The 25589-nt window shown below is 46.9% G+C and overlaps 2 protein-coding genes across 3 annotated transcripts in view; one reads left to right on the top strand and one right to left on the bottom strand.

Annotated features, from left to right (window-relative positions):
• CRYBB2 (crystallin beta B2) overlaps positions 1-25589 on the bottom strand; it is a 679427-nt gene that overhangs the window by 278256 nt on the left and 375582 nt on the right. The gene's annotated exons all lie outside the window — the stretch shown is intronic.
• Positions 1-25589, top strand: part of SGSM1 (small G protein signaling modulator 1) — a 121768-nt gene that overhangs the window by 25084 nt on the left and 71095 nt on the right. For both annotated transcript variants that reach the window (XM_032139561.2, XM_032139562.2), the window contains exons 3-8: positions 13422-13497; positions 16003-16165; positions 18649-18801; positions 23608-23675; positions 23897-24042; positions 24159-24290. In XM_032139561.2, coding sequence (XP_031995452.1) covers positions 13422-13497; positions 16003-16165; positions 18649-18801; positions 23608-23675; positions 23897-24042; positions 24159-24290 — 738 coding nt within the window. The remainder of the gene's footprint in view (positions 1-13421; positions 13498-16002; positions 16166-18648; positions 18802-23607; positions 23676-23896; positions 24043-24158; positions 24291-25589) is intronic.

The following is a 25589-nucleotide window of genomic DNA, read 5'->3' as shown; positions in this document are numbered from 1 at the left end:
TAATAAAGGGGCTATTGACTAAGATGGTGGGAGGAAGGATGCTGGGAGTCCACAAGGAAGGATGTAGCACCCTGTGGCTGTTAACACTGGGAACCAGGAACCATCACCACCCTGGGTCTGAAAGGCGGGAGGGAGAGGGTACCAGAAGGGGGCTAGGTGTATGGAGAGGGTCCCCAAACGAGCTGTGGCTGCCAAGTCCCTTCCTTCCTTAAGGAAGCTTGAGGTAGCCGGTTTTCTATCCACTCCCACCTTCCTTTTTTCATTGTGTTTCACTCTCCCTCTCTCCTTTTCCTTTCGCTTGAACTCTAATAAACTTTGAGCGTGCATGAGAATCACCTGGAGGGCTTGGTAAACGCCTCCAGTATTTGGGGAAGGGGGTTAGGGTTAGTGCTTGCATCTAGGTGATGCTGATGCTGCTGGCCCATGAGCGAGCAGCTCTGCTACTGCATAGCACTTTCCCTGAACCTCTTATCTCATCTGACCCTCTGGCTCACTGCACTAAAAGCCCCTCCCGGACAGGGCTGTGATTCCTTCCCTGAGGCTCTCCACACCTTGGACCCAGTATCACAGCCCTGATTAGAGGGGCTAGGCTTCTGCATCCTATGTGGCTGAATTTGCAGGCATTGCACCATTTGCAGCTTGTCTCTATTGACTTGGCCCAGATGGGTTCACGCTGCAGGTTAGTGGTCCTTGATGGAGACGGAGGTCAGTGTGCAGGCAGGTTAGGAGGAGCGGCTTTTAGGATCAACACCAGAAGGTGGAGCGAAGCAAGCACTAGAGGCAGAGGGAGAAGTCGGGCCATGATGCAGCCTCAGGGAAAGCCTGCGGGGAGTTCCAAGGGGAGCTGGGATGGCCGGTCCGAGTTATCCTGAGTTGGGGCAAAGTGGCTAGAGGTTTATGCCTCACATGCAGCAGTCACTGGATGTGCACCTCCTGGGAAGGAGCAAGACCTCGGAGGAGGCTCTCTGGACACCTAAGGCAATGTCCTGTCCCCCACAGGGCTGACAGCTGAGGGTCTTTGACAGTTCTGATGGGATCTGGGTGGTGCAAGGCAGCAACTACCTCATCAGCCAAACTTGGCCAAGGAGCCTGGAGGCAGTCAGGGCCTTCTCGTGCTCCCTCCACTGTCCTTTCTTCCCATCTTTGGTTCCCATAGCCCCTGTACCCCAAACTCCTTCCTTCAACTCCAAAACAAAAAGTCCTCTTGATATCCTTTGAGCACACAGGCCCCCAGCGGAGACACCTGCCTATGGCTTTACCAACAGCCAGCCTCTGCATCTTAATTTTTCTCAACCAGGCCGTCCTGTAATACAGAGAAGCAAAAGTCCCCAACGCCCCAACCTAGCGTGCACTGAAATGAATAATCAACACATCAGCGTTGTTACCCTCCAGGTGCAGTGGTCAGAAAGAGGAAGGGGAAGAGACTGTTTGTTCCGTGTTGTATCACTGAGTCCTGGAGAGAAGGCCTAGGTTGGCTGGGTGCATCATTCATCCCACCAGAGAGTCGGGGCAGCGGCCGTCTGCAAGGAGGCCCCCTGGAATCCCGGCTCCCTGGCTCAGCCCGTGGCTGTCTTGGGGCGGGCACTCCCTCAGCTGTCCAACACAGTCCTGGGGTTTGGAGATTTGATGAGTTAGCTCATCTGATCCCTAGATCTGGGTCAGTGTGTAGTGGGAAGAGGCTTCCCTTAGAGTCAGATTGACCAGGGTTTAAACCTCGGATTTGTTGATGATCTTGGGCACGTAGTAACAACATCCCTCATCTTTAGTGATAGTGACTCCCTGGGGCATATGTTACCAGGATTCTGTGCGCTTGCCATGTCTGTGTGGCAAGTGCCAGGCGCATATAGATAAGAGGGTTAGTGTTATTTTCAGAGATAGTCATTGGCTGAAGCTTCTAGAGGTGCAGTTAAGAGCATGGGTTTAGCTTCCGTTTCTGCCCACTATTCACTATATGACCTTGGGCATGTTACTTAATCTTTCTGCCCCTCAGTCTCATCATCTGAGAACTAGGTATGAAATAGAACCTGTCCTCACAGCACTGTGGAGAGGGCATAATGAGCGAATAATACAGATCAAACCTAGATGCCATCTGTTAGCTGAGTCTGGCACACGAGAAGGGCTTGGTCAGAGGGAGAGATGATGAAGATGATGAGGATGATGAATATGATGGTAATGGTGGTGCCGTCAGTGTATCTGTTACTTCACTAGGGCTGCCCTAATGGTACACAGAATGGGCAGCTTGAATGACATAAACTGATTTTCTCACAGCTCTGGAGATGGAAATCCAAGATCAAGGTGTCTGCAGGACTAGTTCCTTCTGAGCTCCGTGAGGGAAGGATCAGATCCCAAGTCTCCCTCCTTGGCTCACAGGCCATCTTCTCCCTGATCTTCACATGATCTTCCCTTTGTAGCTGTGTCTAAATTTCCTTTTTTTTTTTTTTTTTTTTTTTCCAGACGGAGTTTCATTCTTGTTGCCCAGGGTGGAGCCAATGGCGCGATCTTGGCTCACTGCAACCTCCGCCTCCCGGGTTCAAGCGATTCTCCTGCCTCAGCCTCCTGAGTAGCTGGGATTACAGGCATCCACCACCACGCCCGGCTAATTTTTGTATTTTTAGTAGAGATGGGGTTTCACCATGTTGGCCAGGCTGGTCTGGAACTCCTGATCTCAAGTGATCTACCCCCCTCGGCCTCCCAAAGTGCTGGGATTACAGGCATAAGCCACCGTGCCTGGCCAATTTCCTCTTCTTATAAGGACGCTTATAATCATAGTGGATTAGGACCCACCCTAATGACCTCATTTTTACTTAGTCACCTCTGTCAAGATCTAATCTTCAAAGACAGCACATTCTGAGATAGTAGGGTTAAGATTTCCACATGTGGGCCAGGCGCGGTGGCTCACACCTGTAATCCCAGCACTTCGGGAGGCTGAGGCAGGTGGATCATGAGGTCAAGAGATTGAGACCATCCTGGCCAACATGGTGAAACCCCGTCTCTACTAAAAACACGAAAATCAGTTGGGCATGGTGGCGGGTACCTGTAGTCCCAGCTACTTGGGAGGCTGAGGCAGGAGAATCACTTGAACCAGGGAGGTGGAGCTTGCAGTGAGTTGAGATTGTGCCACTGCACTCCAGCCTGGCAACAGAGCGAGACTCCGTCTCAAAAAAAAAAAAAGATTTCCACATATGAAATGGAGGTGAAGGGAACACAGTTAAGCCCATAGCAATGGGGGAGGTGACATTTTGCATTATGAGATTCCCGAGGGTGGAAGAGGCATGACAAAGGAAAGGAATGGAGGATGAAGGCATCCTAGACAGTGGGAGGTAGGCACGTCTTTGAGGCCAGAGGAATAAGTGGGGAGACCCTGAAAGGTGGTGCTCGCTTGAGGGCGTCTGCTAGTTGGTGACAGAGCTAGAACCTTCCAAGGTTGGCAGCTCCTCTTCCCACCCTCTCACCATGTGCTCTGGAGAAAGCTAGGGGTTTGCCACATGTCCTGAGCAAGCTCATAGCTTCCTTTTGTGGAGAGAACAGATGGGGCCCAGTAGCCTCTGCTCACCATGAGGGAGGACACAGGCAGGTGGCCGCGCTCCTGCATCAGAGCCTCTCTGGAGGTGACAGCAGATGGTTGTCTCCAAGGAACAGGACATTGGCAGGATGGCTACAACCTTATGAGAAGGCCAGCCACTGCATATGGGAGTTGTCAGTCACGTCAGCACTGACCCTGAGAGCTGTCCCCGACTGCGGACCACCTAAGTAGGCCGTCTGGGCCATGACTCAGGATAGAGGAGCAGTTTCCTTGGCTGGAGCTGCGAAGTAGACGAGCCTGCTGGAGCCAAACATTCTTGTGCAGGGTTGGCCCTCGGGCCAAATCCAGCCTTCCACTGGTTTTTGTGAATAAAGTTTTATTGGGACACAGCCATGCCCATTCATTTATGTATTATCTGTGGCTGCTTTCATGCTACAAGGGCAGAGTTTAGTAGTTGACATGGAGATCACATTACCCACAAAGTAGAAATTATTTACTCTGTAGACCTTTACAGAAAAAGCTTGCTGGGTACATGGAATGGGCAGCTTGAACGACATAAACTGATTTTCTCACAGCTCTGGAGATGGAAATCAGAGATCAAGGTGTCTACAGGACCAGTTCCTTCTGAGCTCCGTGAGGGAAGGATCTGATCCAAGTCTCCCTCCTTGGCTCATAGGTGGCCATCTTCTCCCTGATCTTCACATGATCTTCACTTTGTATATGCGTGTAAATTTCTTCTTCTTCTTTTTTTTTTTTGAGATGGAGTTTCACTCTTGTTGCCCAGGCTCGTCCTCTGTTTTGGAGTCTAAAGTCTTAGATGTCAGGCCTGGCCCTGGATCTTCCTGGTTATGCTGATTTAGAGGAATGTCCCTTGCCCTCTGAGTCTCAATTTTCTCCTCTGCCAGCGGGCATTGTATTCGCCTGATGTTGTGAGGCAAGGTAGGCTGGAGAAAGCTTTGCAAACTGCGACTCACTCAAGACATACTAGTTATTCTCTGCGTTCAACCTGCCTATTGCCTCCTCCCCCTCGTTTCCTCCTAGGCAAAACTCTTTTCAAACCTGCTCCATACTGCTCTTGGTGGTGATGTTTCCCCCTGCAAAGTTAATTTTGCTGTTTCTTCTTAACTTGATTTTTACCTGCATAAACATGCCTGATGCAAGGAGGTGGGATGCACAGACCAGATGTAACTTGTTCCAGGGCAGCAGGGGTGTGTGTCTCTGTAATCATTATTCAAATGCTACTGATTATTGAGCACACACCGTGTACCAAGCCCTATGCTAAGTGCTTTACCTGCATCGCCTCATCTAAACCTCCCCATTCATTCAACAGATAGATACTGAGTGCATGCTCTGTGCCAGGCACTCTGCTGGGTCTTGGGAGCAGAGCACCACCAGATGGCAGAGATGAATTCCTGACCTCATAGAGCATAGAGGCCACTAAATCAGAGAGTTAGGGAATAAGGTAAACAAGCAAAATCTTGTAGTGCGGCGGACCTTCACGCGAAGGACTATGGAGAGAAAAAAGGCAGAAAAAGGGGTATGTTGGATACCAAGTGGGGTGCGGGTTGGGGAGTTGCAATTTTAAATAGGATCATCAGGGAAGGTGACATTTGAAGAAAGAGTTGAGATTGCTGGGAAAAGAGCATTCCAGGCAAAGGGAACAGAAATTGCAAAGGACGTGAGATGGGCTCTGCCCACGGAGATGGGCAAGCAGCAAGGAAGCCTGTGTGTGTAGAGCAGGTGTTGGGATGGGGGAAAGGGGCTTGGGAGGTCAGCAGAGGGGCCTCCTTGTGTGAGGTGGTGAGGACTTGGGTTGTCACTCTGGGTGAGATGGGAGCCATGGAAGAGTTCTGAGCAGAGGAGGGACGTGGTTTGATAGAATTTTTCTTTAACTGAAAAATATTCGTTTATTTATACTATGTGAACACATACCATATGCACATTTTAAAATGGTAAAATATACATAATGTAAAATGTGCCTTCTTAACCATTTTTAAGTGTACAATTCAGTCTTGAGTGCATTTACATTCTTGTATGCCAACCTCCAGATCTCTTTTCGAAAGATAAACTCTATACCCATTAAATAATACCTCTCCATTTCTCCTCTCCCCAGCCCCTGGCAACCACCATTCTCCTTCCTTTCTCTTTAAATTTGACTACTCTAAGTACCTCTTATAAGTGGAATCATGCAGCATTTGTTGTTTTGCGTCTAGATTGTTTCACTTAGCACAATGTCCTCAAGGTTCATTCATATTTTGGCAAGTGTCAGAATTTCCTTCCTTTTTAAGGCTGGATAGTATTCCATTGTGTGTGTAGACCACATTTTGTCTATCCATTCAGCCATCGATGGACACTTGTGTTGCTCCCACCATTTGGCTACTGTGAATAATACTGCTGTGAACATGGGTATACAAATAAGACTTTGAGACTTTGCCTTCAGTTCTTTTGGGTGTATGCCCAGAAGTGGAATGACTGGATCATATGCTAATTGTATGGTTAATCTTTTGAAGAACCACCATACTGTCTACCATAGCAGCTGCACCATTTCACCTTCTCATCATTGCACAAGGGTTCCAGTTTCTCCACATCCCCACCAACACTTACTGTTTTTTCATAGCAGCCATCCTAATAGGTGTGAGTGGTATCTCCTTGTGGTTTTGATTTGCATTTCCCTAATAATTAATGACATTAAGCATCTTTCCATGTGCTTGTTCATCATTTGCATATCTTCTTCAGAGAAATGCCTATTCAAGTCCTTTGTCTATTTTTGAATTCAGTTGTTTGTTGTTGAGTTGCAGTTCTTCATATATTCTGGACACGAACCCTTTATCACATATATGATTTGCAGATATTTTCTTCTATTTCACGGGTTGCTGTTTTCACTCTGTTTATTTTGTCCTTTGTCCCACAAAAGGTTTTAACTTTGCTGTCCAGTTTACCTATTTTTAATTTTGTTGCTCATGCATTTGGTGTCATATCCAAGAAATCATGGTCAGATCCAATGTCATGAAGCTTTCCCCCTGTTTTCTTGTAGGATTTTTATAGTTTTAGCTTGTATTGAAGTCTTTGGTCCATTTTACTTTAATTTCTGTATGTGGTATAAGGTAAGGGTCCAATTTTATTATTTTCTATATAGCTATCCAGTTTTCCCAACACCATTTGTTGAAAAGACTATCCCTTTGTTACCAAAACACCAGGGGTTTGGTCTAGGTCCTGCTGCTCACTGCACAGAAAGCCAATCACTGAGATGACAAGTATTGCCAAGGAAGGCTTTAATCGGGTGCTGCAGCTGAAGAGAACGGAGCTCAGTCTCAAATCCATCTCCCTGACTGACTAAAACTAGGTGTTTATATAGCTGGGAAGAAATGCAACAATGTGTAAGAAAATAAGAACTAGGGAGTGACAAGGAAGCAATCATGGTGAATGAGGGGGTTCCCTCCCATCTGTGATCTGGTGAGTTTCAGTTCTTTGATACTTTTTTTGAGAGGCCTGAAGGACCTTCTCTGAGGAAGGAACTCAGATAAATATAAGTTTCAAGTTTTTTAAGACCACAAGGGTCAATTTCTATGTTTATCAAAAAGAACAGTTTATGGGGCAGTTGGGTCAGTTTCACTTTCTTCTTTGAATGGGCATGGCACCCTTGACAAAAATCATTTGATTATATATGTGAGGTTTTAGTTCTGGGCTCTCTATTCCATTTGTCTAAATGTGTGTTTTTTTTTAACGCCAGTACCACACTGTTTTGATTTCTGTAGTTTTGTTACAAGTTTTTAAATCAGGAAGTATGAGACCTCGAACTTCATTCTTCTTGTTGAAGATTTTTCAAGATTATTTTTCAAGACTGTTTGGTAGTTAGGGTTCCGTGATATGTTCCTTGGTATTAATTTTAAGATAGATATTTATGTTTCTGCAAAAAAAAGCACCATTGGGATTTTGATAGAAATTTCATTAAATCTGTCAATTACTTTGGTAATATCAACATTTTAGCAATATGAAGTCTTGTAAACCATAAACAGAGGATGCCTTTCCATTTATTTGTCTTGTTTTTATTTTGAGATAAGAGTCTTGTTCATTTGCCCAAGCTGGAGTGCAGTGGTGTGATCACAGCTCACTGCAGCCTCAACCTCCTAGGCTCAAGCTATCCTCCCACCTCAGCCTCTCAAGTAGCTGGATTGCAGGCACATGCCACCATGCCTGGCTAGTTTTTTTATTTTTGTGTTTTTTTGTAGAAGTGGGGTTTCACTGTGTTGCCCAGACTGGTTTCAAACTCCTAGGCCAAAGTGATCCTTTTGCCTCAGCCTCCCAAAGTGCTGGGATTATAGGCATGAGCCACTGCACAGTGCCCGACCGTATTCTTTTAGTATGCTGTTGAATTCTGTTTTTAGTATTTTGTTGAGGATTCTTGCATGCATATTTATCATAGATATTGGTCTGCAGTTTTTTTGTGACTGGCTTTGGTTTCAGGGTAGCCCTGACCTTATAAAATGAGTTTCGAAGTGTTCCTGCCTCTTTAATATTTTTGGAAGAATTTGAGAAGAATTAGTTTAATTATTTTCATGTTTGGTAGAATTCAGCAGTGAGGCCATGTGGTCCTGGGCTTCTCATTGTTGGGAGGTTTTAGCTTACTGATAGCATCTCCTTGCTATGATAGGTCTGTTAAAATTTTCTATTTCTTCATGATTTAGTTTGTATATTGTGTATTTCTAAGAATTTATTCATCTTATCTAGGTTATCCAATTTGTTGGCATAAATTTATTTGTTTATAGTATTCTCTTATAATGGTTTTTTCTATGGCATCAGTTGTAATGTCCTCATTTTCATTTCTGATTTTAATTTTGAGAATTCTTTTTTTTTTTTAGTCAATCTTGCTAACGGTTTGTCAATTTTGTTGATCTTTTGGACAAACCATCTCTCTCTCTCTTTTTTTTTTTTTTTTGAGATGGAGTCTTACTCTGTCACCCAGGCTGGAGTGCTGGAGTGCAGTAGTGTGATCTCAGCTCACTGCAAGCTCTGGCTCCCGGGTTCACACCATTCTCCTGCCTCAGCCTCCCTAGTAGCTGGGACTACAGGCGCCCGCCACTACGCCCGGCTAAATTTTTGTATTTTTTTAGTAGAGACGAGGTTTCACTGTGTTAGCCAGGATCGTCTCAATCTCCTGACCTCGTGATCCGCCCGCCTCTGCCTTCCAGAGTGCTGGGATTACAGGCGTGAGCCACCACGCCTGGCCTGGGCAAACCATCTCTTGATTTTGTCAGTTTTCTCTGTTTTTAAATTATCTTTCATTTATGGCTGCTCTGATCTTTACTTTTTAATTTTTTAATTTTTAATTTTTATGTATATATTTTGAGAGGGAGTCTCACTCTGTCACCCAAGCTGAAGTGCAATAGTGTGATCTCGGCTCACTGCAGCCTCCACCTCCCAGGTTCAAGCAATTCTCCCACCTCAGTCTCCCAAATAGCTGGGATTACAGGCATCCACCATCACGCCCAGCTAATTTTTGTATTTTAGTAGAGGCGGGGTTTCACCATGTTGGCCAGGCTGGTCTTGAACTCCTGACCTCAGGTAATCCGCCCGCCTCAGCCTCCCAAAGTGCTGGGATTACAGGTGTGAGCCACCATGCCCAGCCTAATCTTTATTGTTTCCTTCTTTCTGCTAGCTTTTGATTTGATTTGTTCTTCTTTTTCTTGTTCCTTAAGGTGTGCAGGTAACTTGTTTCTTTGAGATCTTTCTTATTTTAATGTAAGCATTTCCCGCTGTAAGTTCCTTCTTAGCACTGCTTTTATAGCAGCCCATATTGTGTTTTTGTTTTTATTGGCCATGTTGTGTGTTTTGTTTTGTTTTTTTGAGACGGAGTCTCACTCTTTCACCCAGGCCGGACTGCAGTGGCGCTATCTCGGCTCACTGCAAGCTCCTCCTCCCGGGTTCACACCATTCTCCTGCCTCAGCCTCCTGAGTAGCTGGGACTACAGGCGCCCGCCACCGCGCCCAGCTAATTTTTTTTTTTTTTTTGTATTTTTAGTAGAGACGGGGTTTCACCATGTTAGCCAGGATGGTCTCGATCTCATGACCTCATGATCCGTTCGCCTTGGCCTCCCAAAGTGCTGGGATTACAGGTGTGAGCCACCGCACCTGGCCGTGTTTTTGTTTTTATTTATCTTGATATATTTTCTAATTTCCCTTGAGATTTCTTCTTTGACCCATTTGTTATTTAAGAGTACGTTGTTTACGACTCTTATTTGTGGGTTTTCTAGTTTTCCTTCTGCTGTTGATTTCTTGTTTCATTCCATTGTGAATGAGAAAGATGCTTTATATGATTTCATTTTTTAAAAAAATTTATGATGACTAGTTTTGTATCCTAAGATATTCTCTCTCCTGGAGAATGTTCCATGTGCACTTGAGAAAAGTGGGCATCCTGCCATCGTTAGGTGGAGTGTTCTGTACATATCTGTTAAGTCCAGTTGTTGGTTTATAGTGTTGCTCAAGGTCTCTGTTTCCTTATTGATATTCTGTCTGGTTGTTCTATTGACTTACCTTTTAACAAGATCCTTCTGGCTGTATTAAAATGAGCTTCTTAGAAGTGGATGCAGGGAGACCAGTAAGAGTCTACAGCATTGATTCAGGGGAGAGGTGATGGTGACTTGGACCAGGAGGTGGTGGTGGAGGGGCTGAGAAATGGTTGGAATCTGAGGATATTTTAAAGGTACAACCAGCATATTTGACTGAATCTTTAGAAGTTGGTGCTGCTTTTTTTTGTTTTTTGTTTTTTGTTTTTGAGATGGAATCTTGCTCTATCGCCAGGCTGGAGTGCAGTGGCACGATCTCGGCTCACTGCAACCTCTGCCTCCTGAGTACTGTTGTCCTAAGGGGGTAAAGGAATTTGCCCAAGTTGTGATAAGTGGCTCATCCAGGATTTGAACCCAGGTCTGCCTGTCCCCAAATTCTCAGTTCTTAACCATGTACATTCATGAAAGTGCTCCTGACCCAGCTGCCTGGACTCCCCACCCCCAATGCCTCCCTGACAGTCCTCTACCATCTACGACTAAGCCTGGACTCACTCCCTCTGTTGCTATATTCCCAAATGTCATCAGGGTCTGGGTGCTTGGCAACTGCCTTCTGGCAGTTTCTCAGCATCACCGTGTCCTGCCTTAGAGGAGCAAAGGAAAGAAAGTGGCAGATTCCTGCAGAGGGGAGAGAGGTGTGCAAACATTCTGAGACCACGTGGGCTTCATGACATGTTGCACAAGGAGCTCAGCCCCTGGTGTCAGACAAACCTGGGTCCAAATGCCAAATTCAGTCCTCATTAGCTGTGTGACCCCAGACGGATTACTCCACCTCTCTGGGCCTCTGTTTCCTCCTCTGACAAATAGGGATAATAATGTTACTGCTCTATTATCCACAATTATGGTTATAAGAAAAAAAATATATATTTTTTTCAAATAAAATACTCTACCAAAGCCTGAGGTCAATCATGATTCTTTGAGCCATTGATTTTCCAAAGAGAACTTTATTGAGTACATACCATGTGCTGGAACTCGAGGTAGTTGTTGGCACCATAGCCATAAAGCAAGGAAACACAGAATGCTTGCCCTCATGGGGATCAGAGCCTGGCAGGGAAAACCAGTATTGACCAAATGTTACACGTCTGATGGGTGTTTCAAGAGCAGCTTCTCTAGGAACCCAACCAGGGGAATTTGATGTCCTGAACCGGCGACATTCCAGCCAGGGCCAAAATAACAGTGATGGGAGGCCAGGTAAGGTTTCAGGCAGAGCTGATGACCTGCATGCAGCTGACATTTATTTGCAGCACACTTTGCAGATATTTTTTGCGTGCCAGGTTCTGTGCTCAGCACATGATGATCATTATCTTGTTCAGCCTTCCCAAGTGCCTTGAAGCTGGTGCTGTTTCCATAAACTTTTTAGCCAAGGAGAAAACTAAGGTTCAGAGAAGTGACATGATTTGCCTGAGGAAACACAGCTAATAGTGGGAGGAGCCAAGATACAGCAGCAGGAGCCATGATGGGAGAAAAAGAAAGTGATAAGTTTGAATTTCTACTCTGCTCCTTCCTACTCTGTGACCTTGAGTGGGCCAGTTTGCCTCCACGAGACTCAGTTTCCACATCTGCAAAATGAAGCCAACTTCTCATGGGCCTCCTTAGATAGTTTTCAGGGTGAGAAATGCTGCAGGCAATGCCCAGCTTGGAGTTGGTGGAGCGCTGAGATCCGGAGCTGTTCACAGCGCTGGTGCTGACTTGGTTGTGTGGGGTGGGGTCGGTGAGCCAGCTCTGGGGGGACACTGCCATGTGTTTCTGCAGAGAAGGTGGACAGGGATGCACCGAACTCTGTGTTCATCTCCAGGAGGTAACCAGAAGGCAGGGAGAGCGGGCAGGGAGGGCCTGGGACAGCTCTCAGATGGATGCATGGATGTGCTGGCCTGGTGGAGTCTGCGTGGGCCACAGGACAGTGGGAAAGGGTGTGGGAACCCACTGGGTGGGGGTAACTCAGAACTTTGCTTTATTTACCCCAACATCAGAACCCTCAGGGTGATAGAGAGCTGGAACAGGCCTTTTGGATTGTGTTTTCCAACCTCCTCAACCCCAAAGTGGGGTAACTGAGGCCCAGAGAGGAGACAGACTTTGCTTAAATCCCACAATGACTCTGGGCAGAATCGGGCCCAGAATCTAGTGGAGCAGAAGGGTGTTCAGGCTGCCAGAGGATCAACACCAAGAGCAGAGAGGCACAGCTGCCCTTTGGCACTGTGTCCCCGTGCCTGGCACATTAGAAGCACTCAGGTGACAATTCTTGAGTGAGCGAGTGCGCTGGGAAGAGCACACAGCCTGGGTGTCTGTCTCGAGCTGGAACCTGTCTCTGATAGCCAGCTCTGCCTCCCTGGGTAAGTGCCTTCATCTTGCTGAGCATCCATTTCCCAAAATAAGATCAGAAACCCACTTGGGAGGTCTCCAAGCAGGGATTTGAACTCAGGTCTACCTGATTCCAGGGCAGGTTTTTTACCCTGCACTTTCTTGATTCCTTTATATATCTTATTCATTCATTCATTCATACGCTGATTCATTCATTCATCCAGTCATTTAGAAAATGTTGATTGAGCATCTGCCCTGTGCCAGGCACTGTTCTAGGCTGTGCAAATTCAGCAGTGAATGAGGCAGATGAAGTTTCTGCCCTTGTGGAACTTAAATTCTAGAAGAGAGAGGCAGACGGTCAACAAATCAACAAACAGAATGGGAATAGTGGTAGACTGGGCACGGTGGCTCACACATGTAATCCCAGCACTTTTGGAGGCCGAGGCGGGCAGATCACTTGAGGTCAGGAGTTCAAGACAACATAGTGAAACCCCGTCTCTACTAAAAATAGAAAAATTAGCTAGACGTGGTGGCAGGCGCTTGTAATCCCAGCTACTCAGAAGGCAGAGGCAGGAGAATGGCTTGAACCTGGGAGGTGGAGGTTGCGGTGAGCCGAGATCATGCCATTGCACTCCAGCCGGTGCAACAAGAGCGAAACTTCGTCTAAAAAAAAAAAAAAAGAATGAGAATAGTGGTGAGTGCCCTACAGGAGCTAAAATAGGGGATGGGATTGGGGAGGGGTCTGCCTTAGACAGTGTGGTCAGGAAAGGAGATGACGTTTTGTGAGATGTCTAAGAGAAGCAGCAGCCCGCTGTGCGAAGAACCTGAACAAATAATTGATAAAATGAGAAGCGTGGAGCTGTGACAGGCCTCAGACCTCCAAAAGACAAGGCGAGGAGGGGGAAGGAAAGCAGATATCAAAACATCCCAAACAGCCTGAAAGGCCTTCTGGGGAGCAATGCAGCCCTTTTGGGGCACCTACACCCAGGTCACCTTGGTCACCTTGGACCTCTTCCCCTCCGGTCACCTCTGCCTTCCAGGTGAAGCAGATCATGGAGGAGGCTGTGACACGCAAGTTTGTCCACGAAGACAGCAGCCACATCATCTCCTTCTGTGGTGAGTTTGTGGCCTGGGAAAGTGGCTTCTTTCTCTGTGGGCTGCCTTGGGGAAGTGGCGTCTTTGAGCCACTGTTTTGCTTTATGACTCTGAAGTTAGTTTTGGATTCCAGAGGGGGACTCGATTGGAGAATTTGAAAGTACAGAACAGTGTAGAGAAACAATTAAAAATGACTTCTGTACCCCATGAAGAGGTCAGCGTGGTTAACACCGGAGGGGTTGATTGTCTTCCCGTAGGCACCATTCACACCGACCACGCCCCAAGCAACACACAGTCTTGCATCTGAGGAATGGGCTTCCTGTCCCTCACTCTGCCTGTGGCTATTGCTAGGTAAAGGGAGAGGGTAGATGGGGACTTTTTAAAAAAGGGAACTAAGAGCCCGTGACACATCCTGAAGGGTCACGTCCATCTGGCTCCGCAAAGAAGGCAGACTGAGGGCTCAGAGCGTGACTCAGGCATGTCTCCTTGAATTAGCTCTGCTCACAAGCTTCTGGAAATAACCCCATGGCTAGGCTTTTGCTGTACTTTGAGAATGGCTAGAGAGGGGGTCTGAGTGTCTCTGAGGTCAGGATAATCAGTGTGTACATAGAAGTGGGAGTCTTTCTGTCTCCCTGAAAATGTCTTAATTTAATAATTGGAGTGTCTCATAATGAAGGACATGTTCTAATTCCCCTCCCGTGATCTTGGTCCTCTGGAGAGGCCTGAGCTAGGAGAGCTGGCCAGCCCATCAGCTGCCGTCCAAATGGCTGGGGGCACCACCCCACGGGGCCCACAACATGCTGAGCATCCCCCGTGACCCGGGAGGCAAGGACCTCAGTTCACCCTCTCTTCAGCCAGGCAGACCTGGATCCACCTCTGCCGCTTTCTTGTAATTGACTTTGGGCAAGATCTTTCTTTTCTTTTCTTTCTTTCTTTTCTTTTTTTTTTTTTTTTTTTTTTTTTGAGACAGGATCTCACTCTTGTCACCCAGGCTGGAGTGCAGTGGCGCAATCACAGCTCACTGCAGCCTCAACCTCCTGGGCTCAAGCGTTCCTCCCACCTCAGCTTCCCGAGTAGCTGGGACCACAAGTATGTGCCACCACAGCTGGCTAATTTTAAAATTTTCTGTGAAGATGGAGTCTTGCCATGTTGTCAGGGCTGGTCTTGAATTCCTAGGTTCAAGCATTCCTCTCTCCTTGGCTTCCCAAAATGAAGATCTTATTTTTTTTTTAAGTGGGATGTGTTTATTTAAACATATAGCTATACACACATACACACATGCACATAATTATATATATATGTATGTGTATATATACATATATATGTATTCCCAGCTTTTTATGTGTTTCTGAATATTTTTATTTCCAAATAAAATTATATGCATGTCCATCTTAAGACTTGCTAGCATACCTACCAGTTAACTTAGAGGAATAAAGGTAATAAAAATAGCGTAATAATTCGGTAGCTCTACTCAAAAGTATTTGGGTGGGAGAAATTTGATGGCACTAAATGAAGCCTAAAGAATCTCCTTGAGGTTTCTTTTGTCCATTGTTTCTTATAAGCCATTGTCAGGAAGGATTAAACAATGTCTGCAAAGCCTAAATAGACAGTTCACTTACATCACCATAAGCAAATGAGAAGTACTGCATATGTAAGTTAAAATTAAGATATCTAAGAGATCATCTCCTCGAATATTTTAAATCTGTGGGCAGATTAGGCAATATTTGCTTTTTTGTTTGTTTGTTGTTTTGGGGTTTTTTTTTGAGACAAGGTCTCACTCTGACGCCCAGGCTGGAGTGCAGTGGCACGATCTCAGCCCACTGCAAGCTCCACCTCCCAGGTTCACGCCATTCTCCTGCCTCAGCCTCCCGAGTAGCTGGGACTACAGGCGCCTGCCACCACGCCCGGCTAATTTTTTATATTTTTAGTAGAGATGGGGTTTCACTGTGTTAGCCAGGATGGTCTCGATCTCCTGACCTCGCTCTCCAGCACCCAGCATGTCCCAGATCCACCCGCCTTGGCTTCCCAAAGTGCTGAGATTACAGACGTGAGCCACTGCGCCTGGCCTGAGATTAGGCAATATTTGATCATTCATTCAAAACAAAGTGTTTTCTAACTCAAAAAAACAAAACAAAAACAAAAAACCATGGTGATGAGACCAAAACTTCTCAATATTTCTCCTTGCACGTAGCATAACCTTGGTCAAGCTCTGCCCCCTGAGAGCGCTGGTTTGCTCTTTAGAGCTCTTACTTGATGGGTTTTGTCACAAGAATTAGGAAAGGTAAATCTTAACAATTATCCAACACCCAGCAGATGCCTAATGAGTACTTCTTATATAGTCACTTTTTCAATAAACATTGATTATGCACCTATACAAATGTGAGCTCCCTGTCTCTGGGGTAAGACAGAAGGTAAGAAGTTTGAGAGGGCTCTCCAAGGTTCCAGTGTCTGACAGAAGCTCTGGGACATGCTGCGTGCTGGAGAGCGTGGGCAGGGCAGGGTCTGCTGACTGTCATGTCCCTGCAGCGGCTGTGGAGGCCTGCGTTCTGCACGGGCTTCGGCGGCGGGCAGCCGGCTTCCTACGCAGCAATAAGATCGCAGCCCTCTTTATGAAAGTGGGCAAGAACTTCCCACCGGCTGAGGATTTGAGCCGCAAGGTGCAAGACCTGGAGCAGCTGATCGAGAGCACGTGAGTGCAAAGCATGGGGCACAGGTGGGAGCAGCTCCCCAGAGAATAGTCCACAGTCCTCCCTGGGTCCCGAGAGAGCCTGCAACCCCTGGCACTCTCTTCAGTCTCCATCCTGCTCCTCAAACCCACCAGACTCTTTCCCAGCCCAGGGTCTTTGCATGTGCCACACCCTCCACCAGACTCACCCATCTGATCGTCCGTGGCTGCTTTCTTGTCACCATTCAGACCTTCCGTCAGCTCTGAAAATTCTAACCCTCACTCCATCTTCTCTTCCATATCACCGTGTTTATTTCCCTCCCAGTTGTTGTTGATTGGCTATCTGTAGTTATTCATGTCAGGTTTGTTTGATTGTTGTCTGTCTGTCTCACTTGATGCAGAACTTCATGAGAGCAGGCAACTAGATCTGTTTCCTACCATTATGTCTCAAGCATCTGGGCCAGTGTCTAGCACCTGGTAGATGCCCAAGAAATGATTGTTGAGTGAGTGCCTGCTAGGACCCACAGCCTGTTCTAAATGCAAGGCAACCAAAGTTTGATAGAACCAATATGGTCTCTGTCTGCATGGACCAGACACGAGGGCCTCATATCAATAGGCATATTATAACACGTTCAAATACACTGATCAGAAGTTAAAAAAAAAAAAAAAAACTGTCATATTGAAGTAACTTTTGAATGGGGGAGATGGCTTCCCTCCCTCATCTTGGTGGCTGGTGGTGTTAGGGGGAGGCTCATGGACAGAGTGTGTGCATGTGAGCACCTTCAGCCAGAGCCACTCCCTGGGAGGTCTTGTCCACACAGCCAAACCCCCAGTCTACAGCCTGGTCAGGGAATGACAAATTTGGTTTCAACTCCTGGCAACAAATTTGGTGCTGGTGGCTTCCCAGATGAATGTGCTGTGATTCTGAAGCTGTGATTGGACGTTCTGGGGAAAAGCACATGGATTGATTGGTCATGTCTGTCAAGGGCAAAGGCACGGAAGACACAAGCGTGTCCTATGTTTGCAGTCTCTGCTGTGGGTGGTCACTCCACTTCACTGGATGAGAATGACCCTTTCCTTGCGTTTCAGGCCCTGCCTGCCCAGGGCTGCTGGCCAGAACGGTATGGTGGTCAGAGCTCAGGATTTGGCTCTGTCAACTCCCATTTGGAATGACTGCTCAGCCAACTGGTCTTTGAGTACCTTCCAGTCCATCTGCTAAGTTCCCAGGTGTTTGCAGATAACTTCTTAAAGGATTAGATTTGTCATGGGCCTTCCACAACACTGGGAGTGACCTCCTAATAGAGGAATTAGAGATGCCTGTGCTAGTGGTAAGGGAGAAGCATTTATTCATATATGCAATCACTCATTCATAAACATTTACTAAGCCTCCTGTATATGTCAGCCACTGTGCTGGGCCCTGGAGATACAGAAATGAAGAGGACCAATGCTTGCCACAGGTAGACTCTCAATAAGTATTTTATTTTTTTAAAAAAATGACTTGCAGCCGGGTGCAGTGGCTCACGCCTGTAGTCCCAGCCCTTTGGGTGACCAAGGTGGGCAGATCACCTTAGGTCGGGAGTTCGAGACCAGCCTGACCAACATGGAGAAACCCCGTCTCTACTAAAAATACAAAATTAACTGGGCATGGTGGTGCATGCCTGTAATCCCAGCTACTTGGGAGGCCGAGGCAGGAGAATCACTTGAGCCCGGGAGGCAGAGGTTGTGGTGAGCCGAATTGTGCCATTGCACTCCAGCCTGGGCAACAAGAGTGAAACTCCGTCTCAAAACAACAACAAAAAAAATGAGTTGCCAATTTCATATCCTCAAGATCACAGCATGGAGGGGAAGACGGAAAAGTGAGCAGGGAGCTCAGCTCCAGAGGCTGACAGAGCACAGACCAGCTTTGGTTGGTCCAAGAGGGCTTCCTGTATGTAGGAGGCAATGCCCTTGCTGAGACTAAAGAGTGAGAGGGATCAGCCTGGGAATGGGTGGGGAGGGAACCCAGAAGAAGCGGCAGCCCAGAGAAAGGCTTCAGATGAGACTCTGGTGGTCTCAGGCATCTGCACATATCTCTGTCTGGCTGGATCATGGAGTCATAAGGGTTAGTGGTAAGGAGATTGCTGGAGAGGTGAGTGGGGCAAGGTCTTGGAGCTGTCTGCCGGTCATGTTGAAGAGCTTGCTTCCCAAGGGCACTGGGGACCCAATAAAGGATCTACACTCCAAACTCCTCTTGGCCGGCACTCCTTTCCAGGAGAGAGAGGCGGGGGGTATCAGTATGAGAATCTGGCTTGCCCTAGGAAAGTGTCTTGTTTAACCACATCTGCACACTCACTGGGTATTATTATTTTTTCAACTCCTGACCAGCTTGCTAGCAGCAACGTGGGCTCTTCTTGTTTAGCTGCCATTCCTTCATTTTCCCGAGAGATTGAACATTCTCCCATTTGCCTATTGACAGTCCAGTGTAGATTTGCTCTTGTATCTATTCCCCTCTTTTATTGGTCTTGAAGGAGAAACCAGATCCAGGGCCTCCAGGAGAATGTGCGGAAGCTGCCGAAGCTGCCCAACTTGTCCCCACTTGCCATCAAGCATCTGTGGATTCGCACGGCCTTGTTTGAGAAGGTCCTGGACAAAATTGTGCATTACCTTGTGGAAAACAGCAGGTGAGAGGGAAAGACCTGACACCTGGCCATGCTCTGCCCCCACCTGCCGGCCGTTGTGGGCATTGCACCCCCTGGCACAAAGCTGCTTTCTTTTTCCCCTTGACAGCCACTAAATTTGAAAGTGATTAAATGCTTGGAAACTTGGGTAGATTCAAGATCTTAATGGCAGTGCAAGGTCTTCGGATTTAGGGTGGAGTATAGGGATCCCGGGTTTCTTCCTTCTTCTGTGGATTACTTCACTCAATAACTGTGTGTCCCTAGAGAATCGCTTAGCCTCTCTGTGCCTGTTATCTCTTTTGGTAAATGGCATGGGGATTCCCGATACTCCAGAGAAGTGATAAGGGAATTTGGTGAATATGCAGCATTTTGAAAATGCATGGTGAGGCTAGGCGCAGTGGCTTATGCCTGTAATCCCAGCACTGGGAGGCCGAGGCGGGCAGATCACGAGGTCAGAAGATCAAGACCATCCTGACTAATGCGGTGAAACCTCGTCTCTACTAAAAATACAAAAACAAAATTAGCCAGGCGTGGTGGTGGGCACCTATAGCTCCAGCTACTCAGGAGGCGGAGGCAGGAGAATGGCGTGAACCCAGGAGGCAGAGCTTGCAGTGAACCGAGATCGCGCCACTGCACTCCAGCCTGGGCAACAGAGCGAGACTCCATCTCAAAAAAAAAAGAGAGAGAAAATGCATGGTGAGCCTTTTTATATTTTCTCCACTAGCTTAGATTAATCTGATGTGAAAGTGTTATAGTATGAGCCCTCTTGGGTAACCATTCATCCATGCATTCATTCATCCAGCAAATATTTAATGAGGACCTGCTGTGTACTGGCATTAAGCTAGACGTCAGGGATACAGTGGTGATGCCTGTCATGTTACAGAGCTTGTATATCATCGCAAGAGCAGTGAGGAGCCATGGAAGAATTTATCATCTGACACTCCTTGTGGCCAGCATGCCTCTCCAGCCCCCAAGAGGTGGCAGGAAGGGAGAGAGAGAGAGAAATATCTCAGAATCTCTCCATCTTTCAGAATATGAAAGTACTGGCTTAACCACATCTTCACACAGTGGATGTTTTTATTATCATTCTTCGCCCCTTTGCAAGGAAAATATGCATGAAAGTGGAGAGAAAAGTCCCTCTTCTCATGAAGTTCACGTGCTTGCAAGGAAAACCAGCCAACAGTCATGCCGATAATACATAATGGATGTTCCAAGGGGGCGTGGTGTTGTTGATAATTTTCTCCCGGTGGTCAGGGAAAGTGTCCTGGATGGCGCAACAGTTAAGCTTCCATTTGAAGAGCATGGAGGCATTAGCCAGGTGATGGGATGGGGAACAAAGTGTTTCTGGTGGAGGGAATAGCAGGTGCAGAGGCCTAGAGACAGGAGAGAAACTGCAAGAAATCCAAGCTCTGGATCTCCAGTTCACTATTTACCTTCTAGTAATAACATGTCTCTGCCTCCTGCCCCATGAAGGTTTCTGGGCCTCTTTAATTATTGCCTTTGGTGTATGACCTTGAGCATATGACCTGCTGATTAAGTTGGTCAAAGGGAATTAGTAATTATTTGAGAAGCAATGGCAACCTGCTTTTTTTCCATTTCAACTTTTTATTTTAAATTTAGATTTACATAGAAGCTGTAAAATTAGTACAGAAAGTACTAATTGCCTAACCCCAATGATAACATTTTACATACCCATAGTGCAATGATCAAAACCAGGAAATTGACATTGGTACAATACTATTAACTAACCGCAAAACTTTTTTGGATTTCATTAATTTTTATATGTACTGAATTTTTTTATACAGTTCTATGAAACTTTTAAGACATGCATAGTTTCATATAACCCACATCACCATCAGGATACAGAATTATTCCAAAATAAACCTCATCGGCCGGGTGCGGTGGCTCACGCTTGTAATCCCAGCACTTTGGGAGGCCGAGGCGGGTGGATCACGAGGTCAGGAGATCGAGACCACGGTGAAACCCCGTCTCTACTAAAAAGTACAAAAAAATTAGCCGGGCGTGGTGGTGGGCCCCTGTAGTCCCAGCTACTCGGAGAGGCTGAGGCAGGAGAATGGCGTGAATCCGGGAGGTGGAGCTTGCAGTGAGCCGAGATCATGCCACTGCACTCCAGCCTGGGCGACAGAGCAAGACTCCGTCTCAAAAAAAAAAAAAAAAATAATAATAATAATAAACCTCATCACCCCAAAGAAACTCCCTTCAGCTACTTTTTACAGTCATACCTCGGTTCCAACTCTACCTGCTAATTTTTAAATTTATTTTCATTTTTTGAGATGGAGTCTCACTCTGTCGCCCAGGTTGGAGTAGAATGGTGCAGTCTTGACTCACTGCAACCTCCGCCTCCCGTGTTCAAGCGATTCTTATGCCTCAACCTCCCAAGTAGCTGGTTTTACAGGCATGCACCACCACTCCTGGCTAATTTAGTATTTTTAGTAGAAACAGGGTTTCACCGTATCGGGCAGACTAGTCTCGAACTCCTGGCCTCAGGTGATCCTCCCACTTTGGCCTCCCAAAGTGCTGGGATTACAAGCATGAGCCACTGTGCCTGGTCATTTTTTATTTATTTGGAGACCCCTACTTGCTAATTTTTGAGGCAGCATGTTCAAGGTTTTTGATCGTATAATTCTGCTGATTTTTAGAAGCTGAGTGATGGCAAAGTGAAAAGTGTCTTGATGTATTATCTTCAGATTTGACACCAAAATGTACAACCTTGATATTGAATAAGTCCAAAGCATGTCAATTCTGGCTCATACAATATTCCAGTTGTTGGAAGACTCTTAGGGGGTAAGATTACAATGATGTTGCCACCATTTTGTGAGTTTCCTGATGTTGGGTTCTGTGCTGTGCTATGTAAGCAAGTTGTCATTTAATCCTTCCAACAATCCAGGCATTTGGGTTCTATACTTCCTCCGATTTTACAGCTGAGGACCAAAGCTCAGAGAGGGGTGTCACTTGCCCAGCGACACACAGCAAGGCAGGGAGAGGCAGAGCTGGGCTCTCACCCACTCTGTCTCACTCCAGATCCTGTGTCCTTTACTTCCTGCTGTATGTTGGCAAGAGATGAGCCATGTGGGCTCAGCCCAAGCCTGTATCTGCCTGCCCTGTGGCCTCCAGCAAATAAATCGCTTACCCTCTGTGGGCCTGAGATCCTTTGGGAGGTCAGAACAAGGTCCTTTTCAATCCTGAAATTGTTTCTGGACTGTATGCGTTTTCAAGGAATTAGAAACCACTACACAATAATTCAAACAAACAACTCCAAAAACATTCAGCACAAACATTGTATTGATGGTGTATTAGTTCGTTTTCATGCTGGTGATAAAGATATACCCAAAACTGGGAACAAAAAGAGGTTTAATTGGCTTACAGTTCCACGTGGCTGGGGAGGCCTCAGAATCATGGCAGGAGGCAAAAGGCACTTCTTTTTTTTTGAGATGGAGTCTCCCTCTGTTGCCCAGGCTGGAGTGCAGTGGTGCCATCTTGACTCACTGCAAGCGCCACCTCCCGGGTTCATGCCATTCTCCTGCCTCAGCCTCCTGAGTAGCTGGGACTACAGGCGCCACCACACCTGGCGAATTTTCTTTCCTTTTTTTTTTTTTTTTTTTTTTGTATTTTTAGTAGAGACGGGGTTTCACCGTGTTAGCCAGGATGGTCTCAATCTCCTGACCTCATGATCCACCTGCCTTGGCCTCCCAAAGTGCTGGGATTACAGGTGTGAGCCACTGCGCCCAGCCAAAAGGCACTTCTTACATGGCGGCGGCAAGAGAAAAATGAGGAAGATGCAAAAGCAGAAACCCCTGATAAACCCATCATATCTCGTGAGACTTAGTCACTAACACAAGAATAGCATGGGAAATACCAGCCCCCATGATTCAATCACCTCCCCCTGGGTCCCTCCCACAATATGTGGGAATTCTGGGAGATACAATTCAAGTTGGGATCTGGGTGGGGACAAAGCCAAACCATATCAGATGGCATCACTTGTTATTTTTCAGAGCCAGATCCCAAGGGGCATTTTTGAGCATCTCAGGCCAGTACTCTCAATATTAGTTATCAAGGCAGGAAAGCCTGTTACACAGCCTTTCAGTACCCACTGCTGTTAAACAGCATTTGGTTGCCCCAGTAATAGAAGGGCAGACATCATCTGAGCCTCTAAGTCACTTCCTGTCTCAAATGGGAGATGTGGTAGAGGCAGATAGAGTCAGCCAGGCCTCCGCAACCTGCCAATTATTATTATTCTTACTATTATAAAGGCTCTATCATGACCATGTGTTAAGGAGGTATATGCTGAGCACTCCGCTAAATATCTTTAATTTTTGATTCTCTCAAAAGTCCTTCCAACAGGCTGGGCATGGTGGCTTATGCCTGTATTCCCAGCGCTTTGGAGGCCAAGGTGGTGGGATCACTTGAGGCCAGGAATTCAAGACCAGCCTGGGTAACATAATGAGACCCTGTATCTGCCAAAAATTTAAAATTTAAAAATTAGCCAGTGGTGGCACATGCCTCTAGCCCCAGCTAATTAGGAGGCTGAAGTGGAAGGATCACTTGAGCCCAGGAGTTCGAGGTTGTGCAACTGCACTCCAGCCTGTGTGACAGAGAAAGACCTTATCTTAAAAAAAAAAATCCTTCTGTCAGCCCTATGAGCTATATTATTATTATCCCCATTTTACAGATGGGGCAGCTGAGGCTCTGGGTGGTAACTGAGTGACACTGGGGATTGAACTCTCGTCTGTGGATTGTGCGTCCTCTGCTGGTCTCCATCCAAACCTGCATATTTTCTCCTCTTGCTAGTAAATACTATGAGAAGGAAGCTCTCCTGATGGACCCTGTGGATGGCCCCATCCTTGCATCTTTGTTGGGTAAGTGGTCCTGTGCGCTGAGCTTCATCTAGACCCGTGGTCTTGAGTCTGAGGGGCACCTCCTCTGGGACTCTCTCGCCCCTGTCCAGCCTTGCCCATGGAAATGCACCACTGTTCTAGCTGACTGGAGGCGGGGGTAGTGAGATGGGCGGCCATCTGCTGGTAGACAAGCGGGAGGACTTTCCAGGGCAGTGGGTTCCCAGCCCCCACATGCCCCTCAGTGGGGCCCTGTGCCCTAGAGTACACCAAGATGAAGACTGCAGATCACTTCTGGACTGATCCCTCGGCTGACGAACTGGTCCAGAGGCATCGCATCCACAGCTCCCACATGCGGCAGGACTCACCCACCAAGCGTCCAGCCCTCTGTGTGAGTGGGGTGGACAGTGGGGCTGTGGGAGGGACCTCGCATGAGGGCAGGAAGCAGGGTAGGAGCCCTAAGTCACCCTAGGCTTCATCCCTCTGTCTCCCCTCACGCTCTACCAGATCCAGAAGAGGCATTCCAGTGGCAGCATGGATGACCGGCCATCCCTCTCTGCCCGCGACTACGTGGAGTCCCTGCATCAGAACTCCCGTGCCACCCTTCTCTATGGCAAAAACAATGTTCTTGTTCAGCCGGTGAGAGGTTATCTTGGGCCTAGATCTTGCAATGAGGGTCTCACTCCAGGTTATAGAGGAAGAGGTCTCTCTGGCTCCAGGTTGCCAATCCATTCATCCATTTATCCACTCACCCATGCACACATCCACCCGCCCAACACTCATTCATCTGTCCATCTATATTTACACCCACCTATCCTTACATCCATCCATCCACCCATTGTTACATCCATCCATCCACTCATTGTCACATCCATCCACCTATCTTTACATCCATCTATCCAATCATCTTTACATCCATCCATCCACCCATCTTTACATTCACCCATCCACCCATCTTTCCATCGATCCATCGATCGATCCATCCATCCATCCATCCATCCATCTATCCATCCATCCATTTGTCCATTTATTTTCCCGTCCATCTCTTCACTCACCTGCATACCCAGGCTTCTATCCATCTGTTCGCTCTTGTTCTCAATCATTGATTCAGCAAACATTTCCATGGACCTGCTATTTGCTAGGTGCATATGTTATCAAGATCTTCATTCTCATGGCCAATATTTCTTGATGCTTCCTATGTGTCAGGTACTGGGCAAAATGTTTTCAACTGTATTAACTCTTAAACCTCCCAACGACCCTTTGAGGCAGGTACTGTTATTGCGGGCCTCAGTATTATCAGATGGTAATACTGAGGGCTGTCCAGGTGAAGTAAGGGTACAGACAGTTATGATTTGAATTCAGGCCAGCTGGTGCCACAGTCAGTGCCATCACTCAGTCACCTTCTCTGCCCCATCACATGGCTAGGCTGCAGGGATGGGTGGTAGGTGAGGCATATGCAGTTCCTGCCTTCATGCAGTGTCTCCTTTTGCTGTCCCCTCCCCACAGCCATTTGGTTGCATGGTCATTGTGGTGTTTGGGCTCAGCGGGAGGAAGCAAAGGGTAAACCATCAGCCACTCCATCTCTGCAATCACAGTTTTAATCACTGAGTGACCTTGAGTAAGTCACTTTTCCCTCTGAGCCTCTGTATCTGCATCACAATGGGTACAAAACCCTATTGCTGCAAATCTAAGAAGCCATTAATTTAAGATACAGTTTCTTTTCTTTTTTTTTTTTCTGAGACAGTCTCTCTCTGTTGCCCAGGCTGGAGTGCAGTGGCGCAATCTCGGCTCACTGCAAGCTGTGCCTCCCAGGTTCACACCATTCTCCTGCCTCAGCCTCCCAAGTAACTGGGACTACAGATGCCCACCACCACGCCCGGCTAATTTTTTGTATTTTTAGTAGAGATGGGGTTTCTCCATGTTAGCCAGGATGGTATC

This window comes from Hylobates moloch, unplaced genomic scaffold (genome assembly GCF_009828535.3).
Source record: "Hylobates moloch isolate HMO894 unplaced genomic scaffold, HMol_V3 SCAFFOLD_19, whole genome shotgun sequence".
Lineage (NCBI taxonomy): Eukaryota > Metazoa > Chordata > Mammalia > Primates > Hylobatidae > Hylobates > Hylobates moloch.
This window is presented reverse-complemented; position numbering and strand designations above follow the sequence as displayed.